The following is a 26,254-nucleotide window of genomic DNA, read 5'->3' as shown; positions in this document are numbered from 1 at the left end:
GGCTATCATGACTGCCTGTCAGGAAGGTACTCGCAAGAAAGATGTGAAATAAGAAGTAGACTCCATGTGGAGAAGATAACTGCAACTGATGTCAAGCTGTAAGGAAACACTCCGTGTTAAGGAACTATTCATCCACCTGAAGAATGGTTTCAGTAGTAGCTGGACTGGACTTACGGACACCTCTGTCCATTTTTGTCTTCTTGCAATGAAAAGGTGTACAATTTTGTATAAGAACTGGAGGCGATGCTGCCAAGTCTAAAGTAATCTCTGAGATTACTGTTTAATTCATGTATATTACTGCTATAACTGTTGCGGCACTACTGCTACAGTAGTATTACTACGCTAGCACTGATACCCCACCCACATCTATGTATCGTTCCGCCATTCATAAAGTCTTTGGGTTTCAGAGCCGATGAGTTTCTGTCTGGTGGATGGGCGGGGCAACATTGCTTACGTAATGAATGTTTTTCGCTCTTGGCTCGTAATCATTGGCCATGGCGTCAGCTAGATCATTTTTACTCTATAAAAATTAAAAACTATCGGTTTATTGTTTAGATAATGCTGACAAAATTTGTGTGTGGTTGTAAGATATACATATGTCAACTTTCAGCTACATCCGATGCTTTGACAAGGAGCAAAGTCCAAAAAACCGTGTTACAGAGACCCTGAATCTCATAGTAATTGGAGGGTAAACACATTTAATCAAACCGTTGGTCCTAAGACCAAGGACTATATACATTGATGATTTTATTGAATGCATTAATCTTTCTGATGTTAGATATTCTCTGATGTTGTATAATCTTTAATAACCTTTCTCTTGCTCATGTCCTCTCCCATGAATTTTCCCTCTACAATATATGTCCACATTTGATCTGCAGGTTATATATGATCAATAGTTCGCCTCTTGTTGATATCTTTGCCACTTCTTAATGTGCTCTTTGTTACTGTAATCTGTTATATTGATCTCTGCAATGAATCCATGGAACAAACTTTATTTATATTTTCTAGAAATGATAGCTAGGATATATCTTCCTTATATTTCCCTAGCCGTCCAATCTCGTTCATGACTCGTACATGCATCCTTTACATACCACTTCCATGGAACTTATCCTTTATACCTCGCTCTGCATTCCAGTCTTTCACGACTCTATACATGACCTTTACATTCAAAATTCTTCCATGAATCTCCTGTATACTTTCTCTGCAAGCTTTTTCCATGAATATCCCATAAGTTGCCTTTACAGTCCCAGTTCTTTTTCCTAATTTTCCCTAAGCTTCGTCTGTGCTCCAAGTGCTTTTCATTTGCAGTTTTATCAGTTTACTTAGATCTAACTTTCATGGCACTTGTACTAATTCCGCCTCGTATGGGTTAGCTACCACCTTAAGTCTTTGAGAACTCATTGCATTAGCAGAGTTGAAAGTCAGTGTAAATGTTCTATGTCCATAAATTTACTGTCAAGACACAGATGATGATGTTCATTATATATTTGTGTAACATTCCTGCAATATTGGTGTCTGTGGGTACTTACAGCTTGATCCAACATTCTCATTTATGTTTCTTGGTCTGAAAAATGTCTAGCTCCTGTCATCCATTATTTTGTTACCCACTCTCCATTCTAACACACCATGCCTGTGAAAATGAAAACATATGTTAGATTGTTTCACATTTGATGAATTTTAAATTTCCTTGTCTTCCTGGAGTAATTTAATGTTTTGAAAAATAACGGTTGGTACTGCAGAAACTATAGCTGTAAAAGTTTAAAAGTGCATATACGAGGAGTAAGATTAAAGTTATTAATGAAAAATAAGATTCTGATAATAATTGAGAAACAGGAATGAATTTCTAGCATTAACTAAAAATTAGCCCTTCAAAGTTGAATATGTAATTGGACAAATTAATTACAGAACCCCACAGTGCAAGAAAATGCAAACAGAACTGATATATAACTAGTAATAATGTTTTATATAGTGTATACATAAAAATAAATTAGCTAGTTTCAAAGCTTTTATCTTTATCACATATACTACCCACTTGGTTTATATAAACCAAGTATTCATGAGGATATTTGATAGTTGAAGAAAAAAAAAATTCCAGTTGTACCATACATATTTTCCTGCATTATAATTTGATGTACTAACTGAAACATGTTTTTTCCCCTGAAGGTCAGCAGGGTGGATACTGGCACGCTTGTGGTGATGGGATCATGGCTGATTCTGAAGTGCCTGAAGGATTCTTTATTGAGTTACGGGAGGCAACGCGGATGTGTTTGAAGAATTCTTCCGGTCAGTACATTGTTACTGAAAAGAATGGAGGTTTTAAATTAGGTGATACAGATCCTGGTCATGCTACTCTTTGGGAGTTCTAAGTGCTAGATACTTTTAAGTTTGTGTAAGGCAAAGGAAATAATCCTGCCGTCATTATTAGCTCATATAAAGTGGAATCGAACTTTTAAAAAATGGTTTTATCAAGTTAGATACAACTCCATAGATTAGAACAGTCATTTTTGTCTGACATATCAATATCAGGTTGAATGTAACCCACATGTAATCCAAAAAAATGTTTATGAACATTAACCTTCAATGTCCAATAAGTGTTAGAAATTCCAAGTGTTAAAATTTTATGACAAGTGTATTATGAATGTATGTGAAACTACACAAGTGTATTCATAAATACACAGACTTATGTTTATTTCATATTTTTCTTTTATAAATTTGAATTTATTTACTGAACACTTGATGTCTGGTACACAAGTATTTAGTGGAGATGTTGAATTTCTTTCAGAATTTCTATCAAGACCATAATGTTAACTGACTGGTCAATTAATTTGGGCTGTACTAAAGTGGCAAGCTGTAGTAAATATATCAGTACGATATAATTTTCTGTAATGAACACTGCCAGTTAGTCATGAAACGGCCTTGAAAATTTCAAATACAGGAATAGGAACCACTATAGTAGACTTTGGACACAGCATAGTCTTAAGGTTACTCTTAAATGAGTGTTGTCCATTGGTTTAGCTGGAAACCTACTTTAAATAGAAGTACAGTACTCTATGTAGAGTACATGATTAAGTTTGCCAAAATGGCATTTTACTGAAATTTACAAGAATTGTGAATATTGGATGTTTTATGCACAACCAAAGTTTTCTTATATCTTTATATGTAAGTAATTAAGCTGGTAAGATGCTATTTCAATATGATACTGCTTCCACGAGTCTTTAGGCTAAGTAAAATAACCTGTACTTAATTTCTACTTTTTTACACTTTCTACAAGTTTGTGATTGTCGTATTGTTGATTTTTACGTACGAATGAAGTAAACTCCATTGAAATTAATTGAAAGTAAAGAAGCAAACTACAGAAGCTTTATTTATAAAATTTTATTCCATAAAGAATTATGTGATAGTTCCAATAAAGCATGATGCACATGTTAGCTCAGTCAACAGTTCAGTAACATTGCTTGCTTAGTGGACAGGCTGCTGGTGTCATTGTGCCCAACTGAAATTAGGCAAATGAGTTTCAACAAGTAGTCCAAAATGAGATTGTACTTATCTGCACAAAATAACCCTCAACACCTACTATGTAAGTGTGTGTATACTATATTTTTCCTTGATCACTAATGCTGTGCTCAATATGTATCATTAGTGTGAGTGCATAGTATAGTATATGGAAGTGGTTCATTGGTGCTATAAGCTTAGTTTCTTTCCACCATAAAAGTCCCACCATATTAAGTACGTAATATATTGTACCATGGACTTGTTGAAGGTTATAATGTAAAATGCTCTACCAGCAGTCTCCTTGCTCTTGGTGTTATCCCCGCAGCCTCAGGCAGCGGTAACCAGCCATTGCATTTATGGAAGGCAAGCCCGGCCCAGGACAGTCCGAGGCTTAGCCTCCCAAAGAGAGAGCCCCAGCTGTGCCCATTCACGCTACACCTGCCATTACTGTGTGTCCCTGGTTTGTATTGCACTTCGTCACATGTTCTCTCTACTTTTCCTGGCATTATCAATTAACAGATTATTTAACATTTATCAGCTGAAAGTTTCATCAATGAAGATTGATGTTTGTCATTTGTGGTGTAATGTATTTTTTGGAGACTATGCCATTGTCAGAAGTAAGGGCGTCAGTCCGCACAGCTGGTTGCTAATTGCCTCCGTTCCTTAAATGTTGTCTGTCATAGAAGATGCAAAGTAGTTTGTATTTAAGTCTTTGTATTATGATGTGCTTTAGATAGTAGGATATACTTTTTATTTATTGCATTATTGTATAGCATTATAAACTGCTTCTTAATAAAATTAAATAAGTTTTTTCAAGAGTTTTGATAAGCCTAGACCTGGGCTTTGAAGGGTGTTGACAGGTACTGAATTATATTTTCCAAAGGCATTATAACATATAACATTTAAACAATTTTTCAAACCTTGAAAAATTCTTTTCCACAAATAAATGTTTGATTATTGCAATCTGAAAGACAGCTTGCTATACCTGAAACTGCTAAACAGGAACCATTAGTCCGTTCCAGTGACCAAAAGTGGGGCCAAAATAAAATCAAAATGTTGTAGTCATTTAATGAGGATGCAATTAAATATGAATTTTACTAAATAAAGATCATTGCTTTCAAAGTGTCTTGCCTTGACTCTCACCCTGTCAAGCTAAAATCAGTTGCTTCAATTGCGTAAGAGGCACTTTAATCTCCACTTGCAGAGAAATGATATCTGCAGGTAACTGTCAAAATAAAATGGGAACCACATATAAAGCAATAGCTTTTCTATATATAAAAAGAATAAAAAATTTGCTTATGCATATTGCTACTTCAGTTACAGTGAAAGGCTACTGTGCTGTTGATTGCCAAATCAGTGACATTTTGACCAGGCTAACAAGAAGCAAGATCATTCTTCTGAAAGCTTATTATTACATATATGGCAGACCTTCAAGGTCACTGGCCAAAAATATGAAAAATTGTAATTTTGAATATCAACATCTTCACTCCTCAAAGGAGGTAGTGAAGGCAAAACACTGGCAACCAGAAAAATAACCAGATATTGCTCATGAGAGGTAAGCATTTATGAATTACAGGTACAGTGTTCCCACGGGGGATGCATACCAAAACCGCCAGCAAATTGCTAGAACCCGTGAATACTTGGAACCCCCGTCAAAAAAAGCTTATTCTAACTTTTCTTGAATGTGGAAACACCAAAGTATCCCTAAAAATACCATGCTACATCAAATATAGTCAGTGGACCTCATACGGTGCACTGTAGGCATTACTTAATGTTTTTTGCAGCGTGCCTTCGGCCCCTAGCTGCAACCGCTTACATTCCTTTTACTGTACCTCCTTTCATATTCTCTCTCTTCATCTTACTTTCCGCCCTTTCCTAACACTTGATCCATAATGCATAGTGCAACTGCAAGGTTTTCCTCCTGTTACACCTTTCAAATTTTTAACTCTATTCCCATTTCAGTGCTAAATGCCCTCATAGGTCCCAGTGCTTGGCCTTTGACCTAAATTCTATACTGAATTGCACATCAATTGTACATCAAATATACATTAAAATATCACACTATTATGGTACATATTAATCTCTGAAATATTACTGATACTATTTCAAAGTAAATCTTACATTTTATGGTTAAAAATACATAAGTTTGTACTTTATGATTTAGTTACATATGTAAAAATAATCCATTCCCCCCATAAGTATTCAGTCATGCACATTTTCTTTCATACAGTTACTATTCAAGTCGTCCAGTGTTCTTTTTACAAGGGAAACAATCATATGTAAAATCATATGACAGAGAGAAAGAACGGAATACATGTGAACATTAAAAATTTGTTTACACTAGTACAACCTACGTAAATAGGGTACTCACCAGTGATGAATGTTTATTAATTAGCTATGCAGTTCTGATGAATGACGATGGAGATATGACTGCACAGCTGAACAAGAGGAGTTACATCTCCTTTGAGGGCACCTCTTCACCTTCAGGCGGCACTTCGGGAAGCACTGACTCTGGCAATTTTGGGGGCACTTCTTTAGGTGATTCAAAGGGCACTACTTCAGGCGATTCGGAATGCTTTGGAGGGTCCTTTTTGTGTGATGAACATTGTGATTGGCAGCTGCTGTCTTGCTTCTTCATGGTGGTGAAGGCTTGATTATAAGCATCCAATGCTGTATCAAGAATGTTGGGAAAACTATAAGGAGCGTTCCATGTAAGGATCCCATGTTACAACAAACTCCTGGACATTGTTGATCATTCTTTTAACTTGGGACAAGCATTCCAAAGTCAGACCGCCCTCCTCAGTGATATCGTCAAAGCTTTCACTACCAAGAACTTTCGCCTACTGGACTGCCTTATGAGGAGAGAAACCCATAAAATTATGGACACAGTCCAGCCATAACTTACTCCAGCATGTCCTTCAGCGACCGGTCGATGACAGACACGTAGCAATCGTGAATTGACGCCAATAGAATTTCAGCGTAAATGCGCTGTCACTGTCCATTGCATCAACAAGGTGCTGTAGGGAGTTCCCAGTGTAGAGTGCCTTGAAGGCACGGATCACGCCCTGGTCCATAGGCTGGAGGAGAGAGGTGGTGTTGGGAGGGAGGAACTCAAGCTTGACTCCCTTGTAATAAAGATCGAGAGGGTGGCCACCAGCATTGTCCATAATTATTAGCAAGACCTTGAACTCCATGTCCACATCAGCCAAGCATTGGTTAACTTGAGGAATGAAACTTTGATGGAACCAGCACTCCATAAGGACTTTGGTGATCCAGGCCTTGGGATTGTGCATCCAGAACATAGGCAGCAATGCCGTGTTCTTTTTTTTGAGTGTCCTAGGATTTGCAGCCTTGTAAATGAGGCCTGGTTTAAGCATAAAGCCAGCTGCATTCCCACACATCAGGAGGGTCACCTTGTCCTTTTGTGCCTTGAATCCAAAGGCTTTAGCTCTGCCCTTCATTAAATATGTCCAGAACGGCATCTTTTTCCAGAACAAGCCAGTTTCGTCCATATTGAAGACCTGTTTTGGGCAGTATCCTTTCTCCTGCAGAATCTTCTTAAAGATCTCTGGATATTTTGCGGCTGCCTCTTTGTCAGCTGATGCTGCTTCCGTGTAGGGAAACAAACTTTAAGTGCAACCTTTTCTGGAACCAGTGGAACCATCCTTTGCTTGCCTGAAAACCTTGGGGAGCTGACGACAGTTCCAGTTGTGGCTCTTCTTCCTCTTCAGGAACTGGTTCATCAAAGACCAAGAATTCCAATTCCCCTTCATTGCCTTCCTGTGCCTCTGCATCGCCACCTTCCTCTTCCTCGCCACCTTCCATAGCAGTTGATAGCTGCTGGTAGAGCTGTTGTGCTTTCTCGTGCGGGATTTTGGAGTCAAGGGGCACATTCTTCTTACAGCAGTCCTTGATCCAGTACGCGAGTGCAGATTCCATTTTCACAATTGTTTTGTCTCTCACTGTCGACACTGCCTTTGCTGTACCATAGTATGTCATGCTCACACTTTTTCTGATTTCACTTTCTTTTTTTATGTATCTTGCTGTGCTCGCATTAAGCATTGGAATGGCAGCCAACTTCAGCCAAACTTTTGCCCTCCTTTGATATATCAAGAACTTTCACCGTCTCGTCAAGCTTCATTACGGTCTTCTTTCTCTTGGGCTCTTTGCCAGAAGCCTTAGCAGGAGCATGGCACTTTTTAGGGGCCATTTTCTGCATGATTCACACAGATATTTGCTGATTATATCAAACACAGCTTCGCATTTACGTTCGCGTATATCAGTAACTTGCTACGCAGTGAGGCTGATGAAGGAGAGATGCGTGATACCCACAATTCCATCTTTGCGAGATGGTACTTGGGTTTCAACCAATCAATGCCAAGTGTACAGCCAGTGAGTGGCAAGGAAAATGAATGCTGCTCCTGGATTGGCTGCTGTGCAGATGACAGCCAGTAGCATGTCGAGTATCATTTCGTTTGGGTACTGCTCTAAGGTGTTACGGCATCATAAGAGTTGTTTATCTGCGGGGCAGTTGGTTTGGGTGAAGCATCTTTTACGAAAAACCAATTATGTTATTGAAATTTTGCTGTTTACATTAACTTATTACAGAACTGTAATATTTGAAAATTAATAAATCTTTTTTCATCATAAAACATGTATTTAGTCATGAAAACATACTTAGTACGTTTGCATTATAAAAATAGTGCAGACAAAAACGTACTTACCCTGCTATTATTTCTTTGTATGGTGTTTTTACGTTGCATGGAACCAGTGGTTATTCAGCAACAGGACCAACTGTTTTATGTGACTTCCGAACCACGTCGAGAGTAAACTTCTATTACCAGAAATACACATCTCTTACCCCTCAATGGAATGCCCAAGAATCGAAGTCGCGGCCACCATGATGGAAGGCCAACACCATACCGACCACGTCACTGAGGTGCTTTACCCTGTTATTCCCGTGTCTTATGTATTTTAAATATGCTCTGCATGCTTACAGCATTGATTAAATTGAATATAGAATTTAGGGCCTTAGCTAAAGCCAAGCACTGGGACCTATGAGGTCATTCAACGCTGAAATGGAAATTGACAGTACCGTAAAGGGTTTGGAAGGCGTAACAGGAGGAAAACTTCACAGTTGCACTATGAAGCAATTATTAGGAGAGGGTGGAAAGTATGATGGAAGAAGGAGAATATGAAAGGAGGTACAGTAAAAGGAACAAAAGAGGTTGCTGCTAGGAGCTGAAGGCACGCTGCGAAGAACCTTAAGTAATGTCTACAGTGCACTGCATGAGGTACACTGATGGCACTACCCCCTACTGGGTACTTATAGTATCATCCTAAAAAAATTTATGTACATATGTATCATATTTAGAAATCATATTAAAACAAAACATTTCATAAAATGTACAGTCTGCACAAAATGTCAATGCGCATACTGTACCCACTTGACCCAATACGTACAGTTCAATGCTCTTTCGTTTGTGCGTGTGCCCTACAGTATATATATAGTACACTACTACGGACTAAGAATTATTCTTTAAAAAATGTCCTCTAAATGTTCTGCTTCTCCTGAGGCTTCTGGCAAAGAGCCTAAGCATCAGAAGCCCTTACAGTTAATGACAAATGAGGAGAAAATCAGACGTCACTGTCATGTTAAGAGAGGGCAGAAGTCATGGAGAAGTAGCAGCCCATTACCACGTGACTGAAAGTGCAGTTGCCTGCATTGAGAACGAGTATGAGCAGAGCATGTGGGGGCCATTTTCGGACAAGAACTTGCCTCCCTCTTTAATACTGTTATCCCACCAATGGACCAAGCCTTTAAAAAATTGTGGTCTCTGCGATTCGATCAGGGATGTTAGGAAGGTACAGACACTGGTCAAGGCATGGAATCAAAATAAAGAAAGGGCCACAACTTTCATCAATATTATTATAGTGAACCCCTATCATACCTTGTTAGTGCAGATGTACAATTACCTCAAGAAGGTGGTGCCTCCTGAAATCCCTAATGAAGCGCCTCCTGAAGAAGGTGAAGAGGCACCCTCAGAGGATATCTAACTCCTCTACTTTCCTGTACAGTCTGTCTTCATTGTCATTCATCAGGTTGCACAGCTATAATATCATCATCAACTATAATCAACATTTGAGCAATGGTAGCATTATGCAAGCCATGTTAACTAGGGGAGGCACTGAATGGGGTATCAAGAGACTTAGAACTGCATTAAGCAATGAAGTTTCCTTCTGGGTTAACACTGGGAAGTAACTATTTGTTCTTTTCCTCTGCTACCTAAGGTTCTAAGGCCATGCAATACTGAGCAGGTGGCTTTTGAGTAGTTTACCATATCAGTGTTGTCCACGAGAGATGAATTAGGACTGTTATTCATGACAATGTCCCTGTTCCCATATCATTACGAAGATCCTCACATTTGAGTAAATAGAATCATAGAATCAGTATTAGAGAACAGAGGAGTGTGAATCCCAGGTGTTTGCCAATCTGAACTGCCATCCCTTCTTGATGTATGTAAGAAGCTCTCGATTGTGTATATGCATGACTTGCCAACTGGGTATGTGGAGCTAAATTAGGTTAATTAAGCATCTTCAAAGAATTAACTTAGGCCTGCGGCACTAATGTCAAACACTTTATGGAAGACTTCCTCCTTTTAGGGGTTAAACATGAAACGAGTTTTTCCACTACGCACACTCTGCCCAAATTCCTTTCTAGTCTATGACTTTTTTCATGATTTTCTATTGCTACTTCCATATCTATTGCTTTCTTATTTTTTTCCCCTAAAATCATATGTCCAAACTTTTCCTAAATTCACATGTTCAAACTATCACAATCTTTTGAGATCTCAGGCCATTTTCCAGATATTGGATGGTCAAAATATAAAAAGATCAATCTCCAACATTTACTGAACAATTATAAGCCCTTCCTCCCATATATAGTAGATATGAACTGTTCGGTATGGTCACAACATAAAAATCACCTTAATTATAGTTTCTGTCAACTCTCCTTATTTTCAAATATTACATGCCCAATAGGAAATATAGTATGTTGTCCACTCGCTATCAGTACAAACAAACTGCTGCTTCCTATTTTTGGTGCACATGTTCATTTCTCTTCACCTTACAACCAAGTTTATATTCATTGTGTTTATTAATTTGAATTTACAATCCAAGGTCCAAATCTAGGGTGTATATATACCAGTTCATGGAAAGAAATGATCCTCAAAGGCAACCCAAAAGTGTATGAAAATTTCATTTGATATAGTACCTACATAATTTTGTACAGTTTCAATACGTATTCATATTACAGTGCTATATGAATTGAAACTCGACCCAGTTCTTGTTTACCAACCACTCAAATCTTTCTATTCTTCATCAGACAAATTTAGAAACATGTTCCACGCAGTTGGTAGTACAATCTAAATGCAGTTCTTTTTCAAGGGGGATTTGGACTGGGACACAGATCTTTTGCCTGGTTGTTGTTCAAATTGGGATATTTTACATACCCAGCTGAGGTTGAAGATGTGCTTACTGTTCTTCCTATGTATCATGATGCTCGCAGTATTGAACGAATGTGTTGAAAAACAACTTTTTCAACACGAAGCCGCACCACCATGTTAATGGGTCGGAGCGATTTCAAAATGTGTGCTCAGTGATGCATCATTCAGAGCGGCTTGACGTCCGCTCAGCTCCAGTGCCAAAGGCTCTATCACCACCACCCGCCAAACCCCTTGAGTGGACAAGGACCAACACTACATTTTATTGAATTGCTGAAGGAGCATCCATCTGTTTGGAACATCAAGTGCAAGCAGTACAAGATGAGAAACATCAGGAGTACAAGCTAGAAAACAATAAAATCAGACTTACAAATGTACGGTTCAATTTTTGCCAGCAATTTATATAATGCAGGGATTGGTATTCTTGTGTAATTTTCAGTCTGTTGGATTTTTGACTTGTAGATCCAGCGCCTCAGTGGCGTGGTTGGTATGGTGTTTGCGCCCCACCTCGGTGGTCGCAAGTTCGATTCTTGGCCATTCCATTGAGGAGTGAGAGATGTGTATTTCTGGTGATAGAAGTTCACTCTCGACGTGGTTCGAAGTCACGTAAAGCCGTTGGTCCCGTTGCTGAATAACCACTGGTTCCATGCAACATAAAAACACCATTCAAACAAACAAACTCGTAGATCCAGAAATATTTAATTGAAGCTTCCCTTCAGAGGACACCGGGAAAGCCATTGCTTACACTACAAGGTTCTACGTTTCTTCCTCAAAAGTCTCTTTTTTGCAGCACACAGAGCAATTACGCCCCACAGTAAAAGTCTCCTGGCAAAGTACATCATTGGCAGACACCCTATCATTTTGAAAGCTGAACTGCTACTGAGCAGCTAGCACACAAGAACAAGTGAGCAGTGTTGCAGTACAGTTTGGCTGCTAGTAATTTTATTCACCACCACTCCTGCATCACGTGGTTGATACATGATGCATAGTGTGTATGGGACTTAAAGGAAATTTAGATAATAGGTAACTGTATCTGATACTGTACCGGTATGTTGTTGACAATCTTCACTTCTTTACAGCTTAATCCCTTTTAGGGTTGCTGTTTTAACGAGCCTTTCCAGATGTTTTATCTTGTGCCTACCTTCCTCTATTGTCTCTCGTGTCTCCATCTTTTCATAGGCATTCTTCTCCTTGGTGACCTTACAAACACTCATCCAGGAGGGCAACAATATGGGGCAGTGCTGTCACTGATATGTGCGTTTAACTAGAGAATATGATACTTCTAGAGGCTCACCTACTGATCGATTCTTTACTAGATAAAAGGAAACCAAGTGTACATAGCATCCCCTGTAGATTCCAGACTTTATGTATGCATCTGCTTCTCTGGCATGATGATACAAGTGTGTAGATTGTTTCTGTTATGTCTAAAAGGGGTGCCAGAGACTAAAATACCCTACTTACATATGCAGTATTCTTTAAGTTTATATTATCAAAATACTGGAGCAGAATACCTGGAGTTTTCTGTTGTGCCAGGTGGCAAAGAGATCGATCGATGGGAGCCCCAGAAATCAAAAAGCCTTCTCACAATGTCCATGTGCAAGGACCATTCTGTTCCTATCACTTGACACTGGCTACCGAGCATGTCTGCTACTACATTCCTCTTGCCTGGAATGTACCTGACTGCCAGCTACAGCCCACTTGTGCACCTGCGTTATCAAGTGGTGTAACGAAAGAGAAACTAGTCCTCCTTGTTTGTTAATGTATGCCACTACCATGTTGTTGTCGCTCATCAACAGCACTGAAATCTTGGAGTAATAGGAAGGCCGCCTTCGAAGTGTTTCCCCAAAATGAGGGCTACTTTGGCGGGAGGAGGTTGGAAGGTCTCCAGGACCTTTTCTATGTGGTTGAGCCAGGCTTCCCGCTCGGATTCGTTCCACGGTCGGATAAGGGTGCCGATGCTACTGAGGGATGTAGAGGTCTGGATGCCAGTGTTGGCCATAGCCAGTTGGCGAGCCCTTTCTGCTGCTTTCTCTGCCCTTGCTGCTGCTTCCTTTCTCTCTTGGAATTCTCTTTCTTCTCCCTTTCTACTCATTCTTTCTCCCCTTCTACTCTTGCGGCTGCTACTCTTTTCTCCTGGAATTCTTGCTCTCTTTCCCTTTCCATCCTTGCTTTTTCCCTCTCCTCGGCTACCGAATTAGCTAATTCTTGGCCCTTCAGGCCCACGGCTCTCCCTGCTTCAGTAAAAGCGTTAATCTCCTCTAATGCATAATTGTTCGCCATTTTGGAGGAATAAGGGTATGAGTGCACGAACGGGAAATTCCTAAGGGTAACACCAGCACTAAGCCCTGGGAATGGCATCCCTGAAGGACAGAATACCACCAATTTAATTCCAAAAAAGTTGAATGAAAAACGCCTCCAGGACGTAAGATCCTATCAGAAATCACAAATTCTCTGCAAATGACTACCATGAAACAACAGTTAACAGACAAACCTTAAGAAGATGACAAAGGGGAAGCCACTCCTGAAGGGGGGGGGGGGGGGTGGTAGCAAGGACAGACAGTCATTAGGGGAATACAAGCATCCAGAGGCTTGCTCGCCAAGGTAGTCACTTAGGGCGAATAACCCTCCGATGACGACTTGGAGTGTTGCTTCTGGTACTTTTTCCTGAACAAGAACTTAGCCCATTGCTCCGAAGACCAGTTGCAACACTCAGAACAAACAGTCAGGGGTACAATCAAGAGCAGATGGAGGTCATCATCAATGGAGGAGCAGAAATGGCTGCAAGCCTTGACAGAGGTACTGGGGCAGGTCCACATAGCAGCCGGCTTGCGCACCTTAACATCAGATAAATGGAGTTGCTGTTCCATGACTCAGTAAGAAAAAACAACAAAAATCTTAAGGTTTTAGAACTATTTTAGGCTAAGGTCTGAGTATGATGAGAGGAAATTGTTCGGAAGAGTCAACTTAAGAGCAAATTGTGAGTAAATTGCAGAAAGCCAACAAAAGAGCAATTCCACCGGGAAAGAAGCAATGATGTAACAACTGGAACACATGGAAATGAAGCAAACAGCAGGCAAAGCAGAGGGCAGTGAAATACATCCATCCACAAGGCAGCCGAAAGTAACGTGACGCCCTACCAACCGGATGGGAGGCCCTCCCACCCAGTCATTAGGTAGTTCTACGTACCATACCACCTTGTTAAAAGTTTAACGGTCGGTTTCCAGCTTCGATGAATAATAATTCCTATGTAAAGACCGAAAGGTTTATATACCATGTAGGAACAACTACTACTATATATATCAAGCTGGAGCAATCTCATTCAGAGTTTTGTTAATTTGTAGTTATATTAATAATGGCTTCTATCCTTGAAAATTATAAGCACTGTTCCTCGAAAAAAGAACAACTTTGGCTGCTTAAGATAATCCTTAAGGCAATCCCTGTAGAAACCACACGGTGCTAGACAAATAGATTTTAAAAGGTCTATTGTTGTGTTACTTAGGAGACCAAATAGCCTAGTTAATGGTTCTACATTATTATAGATACAAATTCTTACTCCTCAGAAGTTTTCTGATAAAATGACTCAATGACCCAAGATACTGTTGTTCTAAATTATTTAGGTAGCGACTCCAGAATCTATCAGTATACAGCAAAAGGAAGGTTCTTTGAAATAATCTCTGCTATATGATTAAATATTTTGCTTAAGAAAAGTACCTAGTTTTATTTGGCATTATGGATATACTGGTAAAGAATCACTACAGGTAAAATTAATGACACAGCCTGTCCTCTGAACATCTATATCCAGACTGCTTTTTTGTGGCAAGATGTTTGGAAGGTAAATTTTTATTTTACTTCATTGGTATCAAGTCACTTAAAAAGATACGGTTATAAATTTAAGACCATTTAGAGCATACCTTGGATATGATGATACTATTTACCATTGTCCATACAAAACTTGATACCCAGTCATCAGTTTGAAGCTTTTATACAGCCTGAAGAAGAAAACATAACAAGGAAATGTTACCCTACACATCTGTACAGACCATTACAATCGTTACATCTAAAATACCTCCTAAATAAAATCTAAAAACAAAAAACACTAGTCTAAACGAACTTCACTCATACTTGGTTCAATTACACAAACTTCAGTACTGATTCCCTTATTAACCCTACCTTCCTTAGGCCACGCTGTAGGTATGATTGCCAGATATCAGGCCAATATGGGCAGTCTCTGTTATGATCATCAATTTCTTTGCCACCACGATCACATTAATCACTTGTTCTTTAAAGGAGTCTTACTGTATTTATGCAAGTCTGACTTCCGTAACACTTGTTTCATTTTCAACTTCTGGCCACAACTGGACACTCCCACAACTACCCTTACCAGCTGTTTACCTCTCTCATTGTCATTCCCGCTCTCTCTTATCATCTTATACTTATGATACTTTAATGTCTACTCGTACTGAGAATATTCTCATGGTGACGTCAACACCCATTTCTGGTCCGACTTAGGTCAAAGTCACCTTGTCAAACTTACCGAGTTTTCCTAGTAGAAATTTCTTTCGCTTTACTCAGACTGGTTTTCCTCAAACGTTTCACAAAAGCGTTCCAAGAAAACCTATATGTAGTAGCGCACCTGATAACCTGACTCTTCCAATAACATACCATTTTTAATAAAAGATGAACGTAATTCAGTGTTAGATACCAACTAGACTGAAACAAGAGAGCACTGCGGTAAGACTATTAATAAATAATAGTATCTGTTTACCAGCCATCAAATGTCAATGCATTGAAACCATATTAAAAATTTAGTATGAAAAAAATTATTTGTACTCCCAAACTATACACAATGACCAAGAAGTTACATTGACTTCCTGAAATATACGATTTTGTGGCTACTCTTAAAAAAGCTAGCTCATCAAACGGTTTAGCAGACCATGAAGGTATGACTATGATCAGACAGAAGGGCTATCGACCTTGATCAGATCATGTGAAGATGCGCCGCCACGGCTCGGGAATTACGCTTTGCCACCACAACTTTTGTGTGTGTGTGTGTGTGTGTATTACAAATATGGAACTTGAAGAAAAAAAATATGAACAGAAAAAAATATAAAGATTCTGAATTTTGATAATTGAATATGAAAATATAAAACGATGGTATATAAGAAATATGAATTAAAGGGCTATAATATATGAAAACTATTATTAAAATAAAAAACACTTCTTCGGCAACTAAAAGGTACAATCTTCTTGAAAAACAATGACACAGGCCTGAAATAAAAATATCGATGTGCCTGGAACAAATGGAAATTGTCCCCCGCAATGGCATACATAATAAGGTTACCACAGATATTTTGCTGGGAGTAAATTCTTAGTATAAAAGGAATATCATTAGTAAGAAAGGGATGTTCTGAAGACCTTTGCACACACACACACACACACACACACACACATATATATATATATATATATATATATATATATATATATATTATATATATATATGTGTGTGTGTGTGTGTGTGTGTGTGTGTGTGTGTATGTACAATGATGGACTCTGCTGTCTGCCAGACTGGAATGATCATGGGAGGGTACACCTACCCAAGCCCCTGTGGCATCTGGTGTACCCTCACTTGATCATTCCAGCCTGGCAGACAGCTAGAATCCATTATATATATATATAATATATATATATATATAGATATATATATATATAATATACCCTATAACAAGTATTACATAGTTTTTCCAACTCAAAAAACTATTTCTGAGATTTAAAAAAAAACTATGTAAAAAAATTACCCTGATGAATATATAACAATGTAGAGTCCATATGGCGTTGCTGCAATAAAATACATACGCAAAAATAAAAAAAAATAAAAGAAAAAACGGCAAACGCACTTTGCAAGCAACACCTACGCTCTCTATGATGTCAGAATTCCGAGTGGGGTAGTGTTTGGAATCTATTGTCATTGAACAAAATGGTGGAAAATTGCGCATTATTTTATAAAAAAAAGCGGCACTGCTTGTGGTACAAATTCATCCTGACACAAACCGTTTGTGGTATTAATTCATTCTGACACAAACCGTTTGTGGTATTAATTCATTCTGACACAAACCGTTTGTGGTATTAATTCATTCTGACACAAACCGTTTGTGGTATTAATTCATTCTGACACAAACCGTTTGTGGTATTAATTCATTCTGACACAAACCGTTTGTGGTATTAATTCATTCTGACACAAACCGTTTGTGGTATAAATTCATCCTGATTCGTTGCTTACAGGCCTCATGCCCTTACTATATCAGATTTTTATCATCGTGTTGTGTGTGTTTTAATATCTCTATTCAGGACGAGTCACATATTCTGATCAATGAAGTTCTTTATATTATTAAGTAATATGCGGCTTTGTCTTTTGTTTTGTTTTTCTTCAAATAAACTTTTCCTTTTTTTTTAAAGCATTGTGTGTCAGGACCTCATACTGGATAGTGATGTGACTATGTTTTTCTCTGTAGTAAGTCCCTTTTTCGTTTTTTTTATAGTCTTAAAGGCTTATGTTATTTGTGCTTGATGTTGCATTTTTCTTTGGAGTCCGTGTACTTGCAAGAACAGAAGAGATTACTGCCCAATTTGTTATATTTTGTATTAAGTCTCTTTGTGGACAAATTTGTACTAATAATTGTATAATTTTGTCAATAAAATAACTAGCTACCTAACAGTGTGTGTGTGTACCTCCAATGCCCTCATGGCAACTTTAGTAATCACATCCGGGGAGGGCTAAATAATTTCAGTGTGGGTTTGTTTTCCCTAAAACGAGTAGACATCATGCACACACACGCGCGCGCGTGCGAGCTCGCTGATTAATGTGTTTTGAGTTGGTCTGATCTGCCGGACGATAAAGTGGCGAAAGAGGTGGTGTAAATTCAGAAGAGTTTCGAGGGGTGAAAGGATAAAGTGGCGAAAGAGGTGGTGTAAATTCAGAAGAGTTTCGAGGGGTGAAAGGATAAAGTGGCGAAAGAGGTGGTGTAAATTCAGAAGAGTTTCGAGGGTGAAAAGGATAAGTGGCGAAAGAGGTGGTGTAAAATTCAGAAGAGTTTCGAGGGGTGAAAGGATAAAGTGGCGAAAGAGGTGGTGTAAATTCAGAAGAGTTTCGAGGGGTGAAAGGATAAAGTGGCGAAAGAGGTGGTGTAAATTCAGAAGAGTTTCGAGGGGTGAAAGGATAAAGTGGCGAAAAAGGTGGTGTCAATCAGAAGCTTTCCATGGGGTGGAAGGATAAAGTGGTGAAAAAGGTGGTGTCATTCAGAAGTGTTTCGAGGGGTGAACGGAATAAAGACAGCACAGAAAAGGAATGGCTTTTATCTCAGAAACGAGAGACAGTGAAATATGAGCAAATGGGGCAGTTCTGTGCAGGGGTACTCAGTGCGTTGCTGGTAAGTCTTCTATACGAAGATTTTAATTTTATGGAAAAGCAATCTGCACAGGAAGGTCATTTATGATCCTTCAACTAAAAGCAAGAATTTGGCAGTAATTGAACTATTACTTTTTTCTGAAGCCACCACCTGTTAGGGGAAATGGCTTTCGATGTATATATGTATGTACACACACACACACACACACACACACACACACACACACATATATATTATATATAATATATATATATATATATTTTTTATATATATAAGTATATATAGATTATATATGATATAGATATAGATATATGCGTATGATTTTATATCCACAAACATCAAGCCACAAATACATTTCAATAACCTGTTCGCCACACCTCATGAATAACTTACAATCAAGGTGCAAGTTATTCCCTACGGTTTAATATCTAAATGTATGCTGAACATTCTTTCCTTCTCGTACTATGACGTCATCGTTAAGGATTCCGCTCCAGCACCACGACTTCTCCGTACTTTGAATAACTTAGACAATACAGCAGATCACCGAAATGGCAACTTGAAGTCCGCCTGTATCACTGCAGCTTCCCCAACACAAGACGAAAAACCAGAAACGAAAAAAAAAAAATTGTGTTCGCTTCAAACAAAACTTACTTGCAAATAGCCAGTACGTATCATGTTGAGCTTTAAAGAACTTTGGTCCAATGGCTATCATTTTCATTATAATTCTTATTATAGTGGGAAGAATTGCCTCCAGTTGATATGGAGCGATGGGAACAAATATAGTACTACAGTGTCATAGTGTGACGCAATCACCACCGTTCCCTGGGCTACTTGCCTATTTTCGCTCCGTAAGAAATGAATGGGACCGAATTTGAAACGGCCAGAAAAACGTTAATTGAGGAAAGTTGGCATTGAGACCCATATATTTTGATTGAGAAAAATACAAATGTCTACAATAGTATGTAAAAAATACTTATTAAAAAATCAAATGACAACAAGCATCATATTTTATATAACATCATATAAATACTTATTTTTCTTAATCAAATTACATGGGTCTAAATGCTAACTTCCCTATACTAACGATTTCATGGGCGATTCAAATCTGGGGCTTTTAATTTCTTATGGAGATAAATCCTTGTTGTGGCCCAGGGCCGGGCGATCACGTGACCTCCGACGACGGTACTCTGCAACTGTTTGTCCTTCAAGCAACTGCAACAGTGCAGTATGAATTCTTATTTACCATATAATGTTTATTTTATTTGTATCGCTTTATTTCTCATGAAGACAGAAGCATTTTTCTTGACATTGCAGACTTGGGGACAACCTCGTCTAATATTTTCTTTGCATCCCCGGAAATTTGTATCAATCTATATGCGGTACAAAGGAGGGAGACCCGGACAACGACGAAAGGAGGAGAGAAAATAATGAGGACAAAGAAAACACGTCAAGACAAAGAAAACAAGGCAACTTAAATGTTTTGATATCAGGCATCTTAATTCCTGAAAATTCACATCCTTTACAGAAAGGAATCATTGAGTAACTATTGTGTAAGCTTTATAGGAAAGTTCTTACCGAAACGTATTTCTTGCTGCCCCGGAGCGCTTCGTAGTCTCGCCCACTCGGCGAGTCGGCGGTCACACGAATGTTTCAAACGGATTCTTGACTCGTTGAGTGATGCAACAGGACATGTGATGTCCTTTGTTACTGAAGGAAAACGACACGGAATAAGTAGCCAACTTCAATATCGGCGTCCAATGAGTCATCACCTTGCCGAGGCCCTTCCGAATTTTTAGGAAAAGCATCCATAAAAACTGCTTCCTTAATAAATGTCATCATGGGTATCAAACGTGGGTCTCTGGCTTTAGTAGACAGTGTTACTACTGGGGCACTAAGCAGAGAACGAGAGAATATCGGAAAATAAAAGTAATGATTAAAATTGAATATGGCTTGAATTGAATATGGAAATTAGGCCAAAGGCCAAGCACTGGGATCTATGAGGCCATTCAGCGATGAAACGGAAACTGACAGTAAAAGGGTTGATAGGTAGGTGTAACAGGAGGGGAACCTCGCAGTTGCACTATGAAGCAATTGTTAGGAGAGGATGGAACTAGGGGCCGAAGGCACGCTGCAAAGAATCTTAAGTAATGCCTACAGTGCACCTTACTACCCTCCTACGGGGCGTAATGATTAAACGACCTCTATTCAAAACGAAAATGGTGAAGGGAAGTGCTACACCAGCCTAAAGCATCAATCAAAAGTCCAGTCATATTCAGAAAGGACTGGAGAGAAAGTGTGTAACTTGCAGTAGGAGGTGCTGAACATTTCAGTGGAAACAGGAAAGTAAATTTTTACCAAGATTTAACAAATATGTAAACAACTAACCCGAATTCTAAGAGGCTGAAACGATAGCTGTAACAATGCTTGGTTTTGTTTCGATAGTTAACACAGCCAAACAGAGAAATTCATAATGATGATCAGTTTTTATTATACGGACTGGCTTCGTGAGTCATTCTGCATTTCAGTCCAAGTTTTAAACGGTGAAAAGAATTCTTTAAAAATACGGGAACTTCGTTATTTCAAGTAAAATGAGCCTCATTATCCTATAAATATTATATAAAATCCAGGGACAAAACAAACGAATTTAACATTACTATACATTTGCTGACTTCAGCAATATTATAGAAAAGAAAAACTTATTAAGGGAGAGAGAATGCTTGCACTGTCTCATTTATCATAATTAAGGCGAAACATGCTCCATCCCGAGAAAGTTCGTAAATGATAATTATTAAAAAAAAATCAAGTTAGAAATTACGGATTTTAATAGTAAAATTGATGAAACGAGTCATTCGTTCAAAGATTTCATGGCTTGACTGAGCACATGACAAAGTAGATACCACACTATCCCATGAGAAGTGGTTCCGTAAACAAATTCTAAATTCCAAATCTAAAGAAAAATTACGAAAAAGTATTCCTTCACCATACGAGTATGCAAAGGGCGTATTATGAACAATATCTATACTATTTCCAAACGTCAAGCGACGCGTTATCGCACATTCCTCTGCCGACGTCATTCACTAAGAACGAACTCACCACAACATTCGACTCTCTAGGTTCCGGTGACGTCACCACAAAAATACTTAGAAAATCCTCGTTGAGCCACGTAAGGAGATGCAGAATTTTTGATACATGTTTTGTGAATGAATGGACACACACACACATACGAGAGGAAACAAATACAAATCAATAAAGGTAAGAAAAAATACCGCAACGTTCGACCTATTCCTTTAAGTCTATTTTACTGTACCTGTACAGCGGGAAAGTTACACTCATGGGACCATCTTTTACGGGTCAACGAACCGCGTCAGATGCACCAAACTTATTGTTGAAAAAAATAATGCACCAGAAACTCGCTGAACGTCTTCAATGAAATAAAAATCTTGTCAGCAACTTAACCCGCATTAAGATATGACATCGCCGAACGGAAACGCCACCGAGTATTGTGGTAAACAACCTCCGGAGAGATAACGAAAGATACGGCACAGAAAATGGTCAGTTGTCTTAGACAACGCACCAGAATGATTACCGAGGTGAGTTGTCTTACGGAGAACTTATCTTTTTTTAGAGTAAAATGAAAGTGGTGTATTTAAGGGGGTCACGTGTTCCGCTCCCCCCACACAAAGCCATTGGTGTGAATATTAAAACATTGTTTTCTTTCTATAAATCATTATTAGTAACAATAATGTTCTTAGTTAATGGTTATTTCAACAACAACTACTACTGTGTTTATATATATATGTGCATAAAAATATAAATGTTGATATGTATATGTACCGTAGATGTGTACATGTTATTATATCTATTTATTAATATATATATCATATATATATATATATATATATCTATATATATATATATATGATATGCTTAGTAAACCCACCTCAATGAAAGGTTTCTAGATCCCCCACTGGCTCTGGGGCGTACAATATATACATACAACCATAGGTTATGCAAAAACAACGTAAATAGTACAGTTTTTTCTTGGGGAGGGGGGTGATACACAGTTATACTTAATTATAAACAATACGGAGTGTCACACAAAACGTTGAATAGTATGTGGAATGTTGGGACGACAAGAATGAAAAAGTACACTAGGAAAAATAATTTAAAAACACTTGCTGTTAGAGTAATATAAGTAATTAATATCCAAGAACAAGAAAGTCAAACAATGATATCTAAGCAGACTAAAAGGTTATCACAAATGATAGATCAAATAATAGTGCATTGTGCTAAACATAGGACATAACCAACTAAAAAAATGTCGCGTTCACAAAGGAACAAATAAGTGCGGACACGTTTAAATTCTTGTAACTGTGTACAGTACTCTTTAGAACAAACTTCAATCGTCTAAGAAATCATCTACTGAAAACGTTACGAGGTTTAATTAATATGGCAACCATACTAATGATGGATAAATTCCCAGGTCAAAGAGTCACACCAAATAAACTGAGCTTCGCTGACTACCTATAAAAGCTAGAATTCTCTTTTATTACATAAAATACATAATAATGTAGTATATCTTTTGACGTATCGACCCGGAGTTTATGGCTTAATGTGTTACTTCGTTAGTTTTAGCAGTGATTATGTTTATTATATATCTTTCCCAAGCCCAGATAAGGAGGGCTGGAGCCAGGAAGGACATCCGTCTGTAAAACAACAGCCAAAACAAATTACGAAATAAGCATGGCAGCGAAGCGGATCAAGTATAAAGCTGAGCTGAGAAGAAGAAGAAGAAGAAGAAAAAGATGATACTCAAAACGATCTGTGAACACAGCTACGACTAAGACATTCACGAAGACGTGAAAAACACATAATTCAGAAATTATAATCAAGATAGTAATTAAAAAAGTTTAATTTTCCAAGTTAAAAATAAATGACGGGATAGAGGAGATAAATGTCATAATATCGTTGTTTTACTTTCTATTCTTCGAAATTTGAGAAACAAAGCCTTGACAGACTTCAGATTACATGACTGGAATTGAAACAAGGCTTATGAATCACAGGAACTGCGCCTACTATATGCATATTATTGAACACATGCCTTCCAAAAAATCATTCGAAGCTTTATTGATTGATAATAATAAATTACAGTATCTGCATGGGGTCACTTTCCATTCCACGTTATCATTATTTTGTCCCTAAAATACAATATTTACACGAATAATTTCTAAAGGCATTTCCAGACATTCGTAGAGCGAAACCAACGCTTCCTCAAGACTGACGAACAGACTGGTTTCAAACAAGATTGCGTCACAACGACTAAGGTCACATGAGAAGCCGACGAAAGCCGGATATAGGGACTAAGAATCGGCACAGCGAGAGTTCTCTACCATGGTCCCAAGCAAGGGAAGTTCTACTGATTACGTATCTAGGAAACAACTGTCATGGGTAACCCCCGGCTTGGGGCTGCTGGGAGCATGGGACCCGGGCCGGCCGGCCGTGACTCCGTGAGCAGCGCCAGCATCCTCGACCCTCGTCAGTGTACTACTAACCGTGGCATGGTGAAGAACTCTCTCTAACTCACAGTGTACTACAAACCGTGGCCTAGTGAAGTCTCTCTAGGTCACAGTGTACTACTATCATAACCATTGCGCGGTAATCTCGAACACAATTCTCAAGGTGTGATAAACCTGGCAGGATCGTTAGACTAGGTACTGACAGTGAGCACTGACCATATATATAGAGAGTACGGTACTCAAGAGATTTACGTATGGCTAAAGAAAAGCTGAGCGAGATTATACAAGGTTTTGTTCAATTGAGCGTCTAAACAAAATCGTGTTGAATGTCACCTTAAGACACTACATAGTCGAGATTATTGTGAAACACAATACAAATACTGCAAAACAAATTTGAATTCTGACAAGAGATGACCGATTAATTTCGTGATTTATGAACCTACTGAGAAGTAAGTACAAATTTGTGTTGCGATTATTCCCCTCTCCCCTACACACGTAAACACACTCACTAGAGAAGTATAACAGGAAGTACTTGAAGAACATAAATAACTATATTTAATCAACATCCCAATCGCATTTTTACAATCAGGCTTTTTTCCTCTCATAAATAGTAACAGAACAATAAATGACACCTGAAAACGATTCTCTTCTGTTGCATTTTATTATTTCGAAAAACTACAGTTCTCGAGCCTTTGATATAAGAAGTTAGAAAATATTATCATCGTAGAAATTAACAAGTAAAGCTATTCCCTAGATGTCAACAAAAAACAATAATACTATATCATGGAAATCTCTAGCCATTAATATAGAATAATCTTTTATAAATGTTATTCTTCTAAACAAAGCTCGCTCATACCTCATTCCTATCATAACATTACATTCAACTTTATTCGAATTACTGACATTCAACTATGATACTGAAATTTTAATTTCATGGTAAAGACCTGTCCCCAGACTAACTATAATGACAAATGATGAATGTAACAAGGGGGAGATGATTACTGCTTCAAACGAAGATGATGACGACGGAATTCTTGATAATGGCAATAGTAATAACAGTCTATTGGGAACCATCATTAGCGGTACGGTGTTGTACGGGGGCAACCTTTTACTTTCATTACCTTTTCAAATATCAAAATCGCAATTTTGATCTATTTTCAATCGGTCCCGCTATTTACCGAAAAGACAGAAACGGCCCTAGATATGTATGTTTTATAATTGTAAACTTTTTTTTAAACAGTAATTAAACGTGACATCGGCTGACGTTTGTTTTGTATTTTATGTATGGTGGCCACTAGTTTTAGCAACTAGCTACGTAGGCTACCATGCCATCGTAGAGTAATCAAGTAGAGTATCTTGATGGGCTTATTGAATAATTATATTATTATTATTGTTATTAAAGTGGCTCAATGGCATCCTTGGCTTCCTCACGCTTCCCTGTTGACTAGACTTCAGCCTATTTTCAAAACTATTATTTTTAATAATTTGATAACAGGGCTTCTTCACACTTTACCTGTAATTACCTGGGCATTGGCTGTTCATGCCTCATATCAGCATAAAAAGGCTGAAAAGGTTCAGATTCTGTCAGTTGTCTCTTGGTTGTTATACAAGTTATCAAAATGCCAAAACATAAAGTCAAGTTTGCCCCTATGCCAAAGTATCCCTGTGGTGCTTGTTGTCAGGAGTGTGATAATGCAAATGTCATAGAGTGCTCAGAATGTGACTTGTGGGTTCATACAGATTGTGTACTACTCAAAAGTGTAACTAAGATGCCAAAACATAAAGCTCAAGTTTGCCGCTTGGCCAAGTATCCCTGTGGTGCGTGGTTGTCAGGAGTGTGATGAAATGAGATGCACAATTGTCGATCAGGGGTGCGCAGAATGTGACTTGTAGGGGTCATTGGACTTGAGAGAGTGAAGTGACTGGGTAAGTCGCCTGAAGGAAGGAGTGGAGTAAGAGTTCTCGTTTAAAATTTTACTGTTCATCATGTGTTAAGAGAGAGCTGAAGATGGTAGTGACAGCTTTGAGAAATCTCTATCCAGGCATGCAAATATTATTATGTTAAATTAATATGTTTATATTTTAAATATTTATTTTTTAAACAACCACTGTCCAGGTAATTACAGGTAAAGTGTGAAGAAGCCCTGTTATCAAATTACTAAAAATAATAGCTTTGAAAATGGGCTCAAGCATAGTCAACAGGGAAGCGTGAGGAAGCCAAGGATGCCATTGATCCAATTGATACCACAATTGTCTGATATCATTATATTATATACTAGATTATATTACAAAAAAGTGCTTCTCATTGTCTAACCTGTCTGACACATGCCAGTAATTA

The 26,254-nt window shown here is 38.3% G+C and overlaps 3 protein-coding genes and 2 long non-coding RNA genes across 8 annotated transcripts in view; 2 read left to right on the top strand and 3 right to left on the bottom strand.

Annotated features, from left to right (window-relative positions):
- The window catches only part of LOC135195626 (protein singed-like), a 400,445-nt gene extending 396,142 nt beyond the window's left edge, over positions 1–4,303 (top strand). For all 3 annotated transcript variants that reach the window (XM_064221971.1, XM_064221969.1, XM_064221970.1), the window contains one exon: positions 2,164–4,303. In XM_064221971.1, coding sequence (XP_064078041.1) covers positions 2,164–2,366 — 203 coding nt within the window. In that variant the 3' untranslated portion in view covers positions 2,367–4,303. The remainder of the gene's footprint in view (positions 1–2,163) is intronic.
- On the bottom strand, positions 1,444–2,277 carry LOC135195628 (uncharacterized). Its single transcript, XR_010310198.1, has 2 exons — positions 2,140–2,277; positions 1,444–1,630 (listed from the first exon to the last, which is right to left on the bottom strand). It is a non-coding gene; the product is annotated as an uncharacterized LOC135195628 (long non-coding RNA).
- Positions 4,304–5,944: 1,641 nt separating the features above from the next.
- Positions 5,945–6,974, bottom strand: LOC135195294 (tigger transposable element-derived protein 1-like). The gene is made up of 2 exons (XM_064221553.1): positions 6,488–6,974; positions 5,945–6,162 (listed from the first exon to the last, which is right to left on the bottom strand). Exons 1-2 carry the CDS (start codon positions 6,972–6,974, stop codon positions 5,945–5,947), a joined length of 705 nt encoding a protein of 234 aa, XP_064077623.1.
- Positions 6,975–14,648: 7,674 nt separating this feature from the next.
- Positions 14,649–26,254, bottom strand: part of LOC135195625 (uncharacterized) — a 70,672-nt gene continuing 59,066 nt past the window's right edge. Inside the window, exon 3 of one of the 2 annotated variants that reach the window (XR_010310197.1) lies at positions 14,649–14,983. This is a non-coding gene — a long non-coding RNA (uncharacterized LOC135195625). The remainder of the gene's footprint in view (positions 14,984–26,254) is intronic. The other variant, XR_010310196.1, reaches the window with a different exon arrangement.
- LOC135195624 (transient receptor potential channel pyrexia-like) overlaps positions 23,919–26,254 on the top strand; it is a 7,643-nt gene continuing 5,307 nt past the window's right edge. Inside the window, exon 1 of the mRNA XM_064221968.1 lies at positions 23,919–24,365. The gene's annotated coding sequence lies outside the window, so the exon portion shown is untranslated. The remainder of the gene's footprint in view (positions 24,366–26,254) is intronic.

The sequence above is a fragment of the Macrobrachium nipponense genome, chromosome 16 (assembly GCF_015104395.2).
Source record: "Macrobrachium nipponense isolate FS-2020 chromosome 16, ASM1510439v2, whole genome shotgun sequence".
NCBI lineage: Eukaryota > Metazoa > Arthropoda > Malacostraca > Decapoda > Palaemonidae > Macrobrachium > Macrobrachium nipponense.
This window is presented reverse-complemented; position numbering and strand designations above follow the sequence as displayed.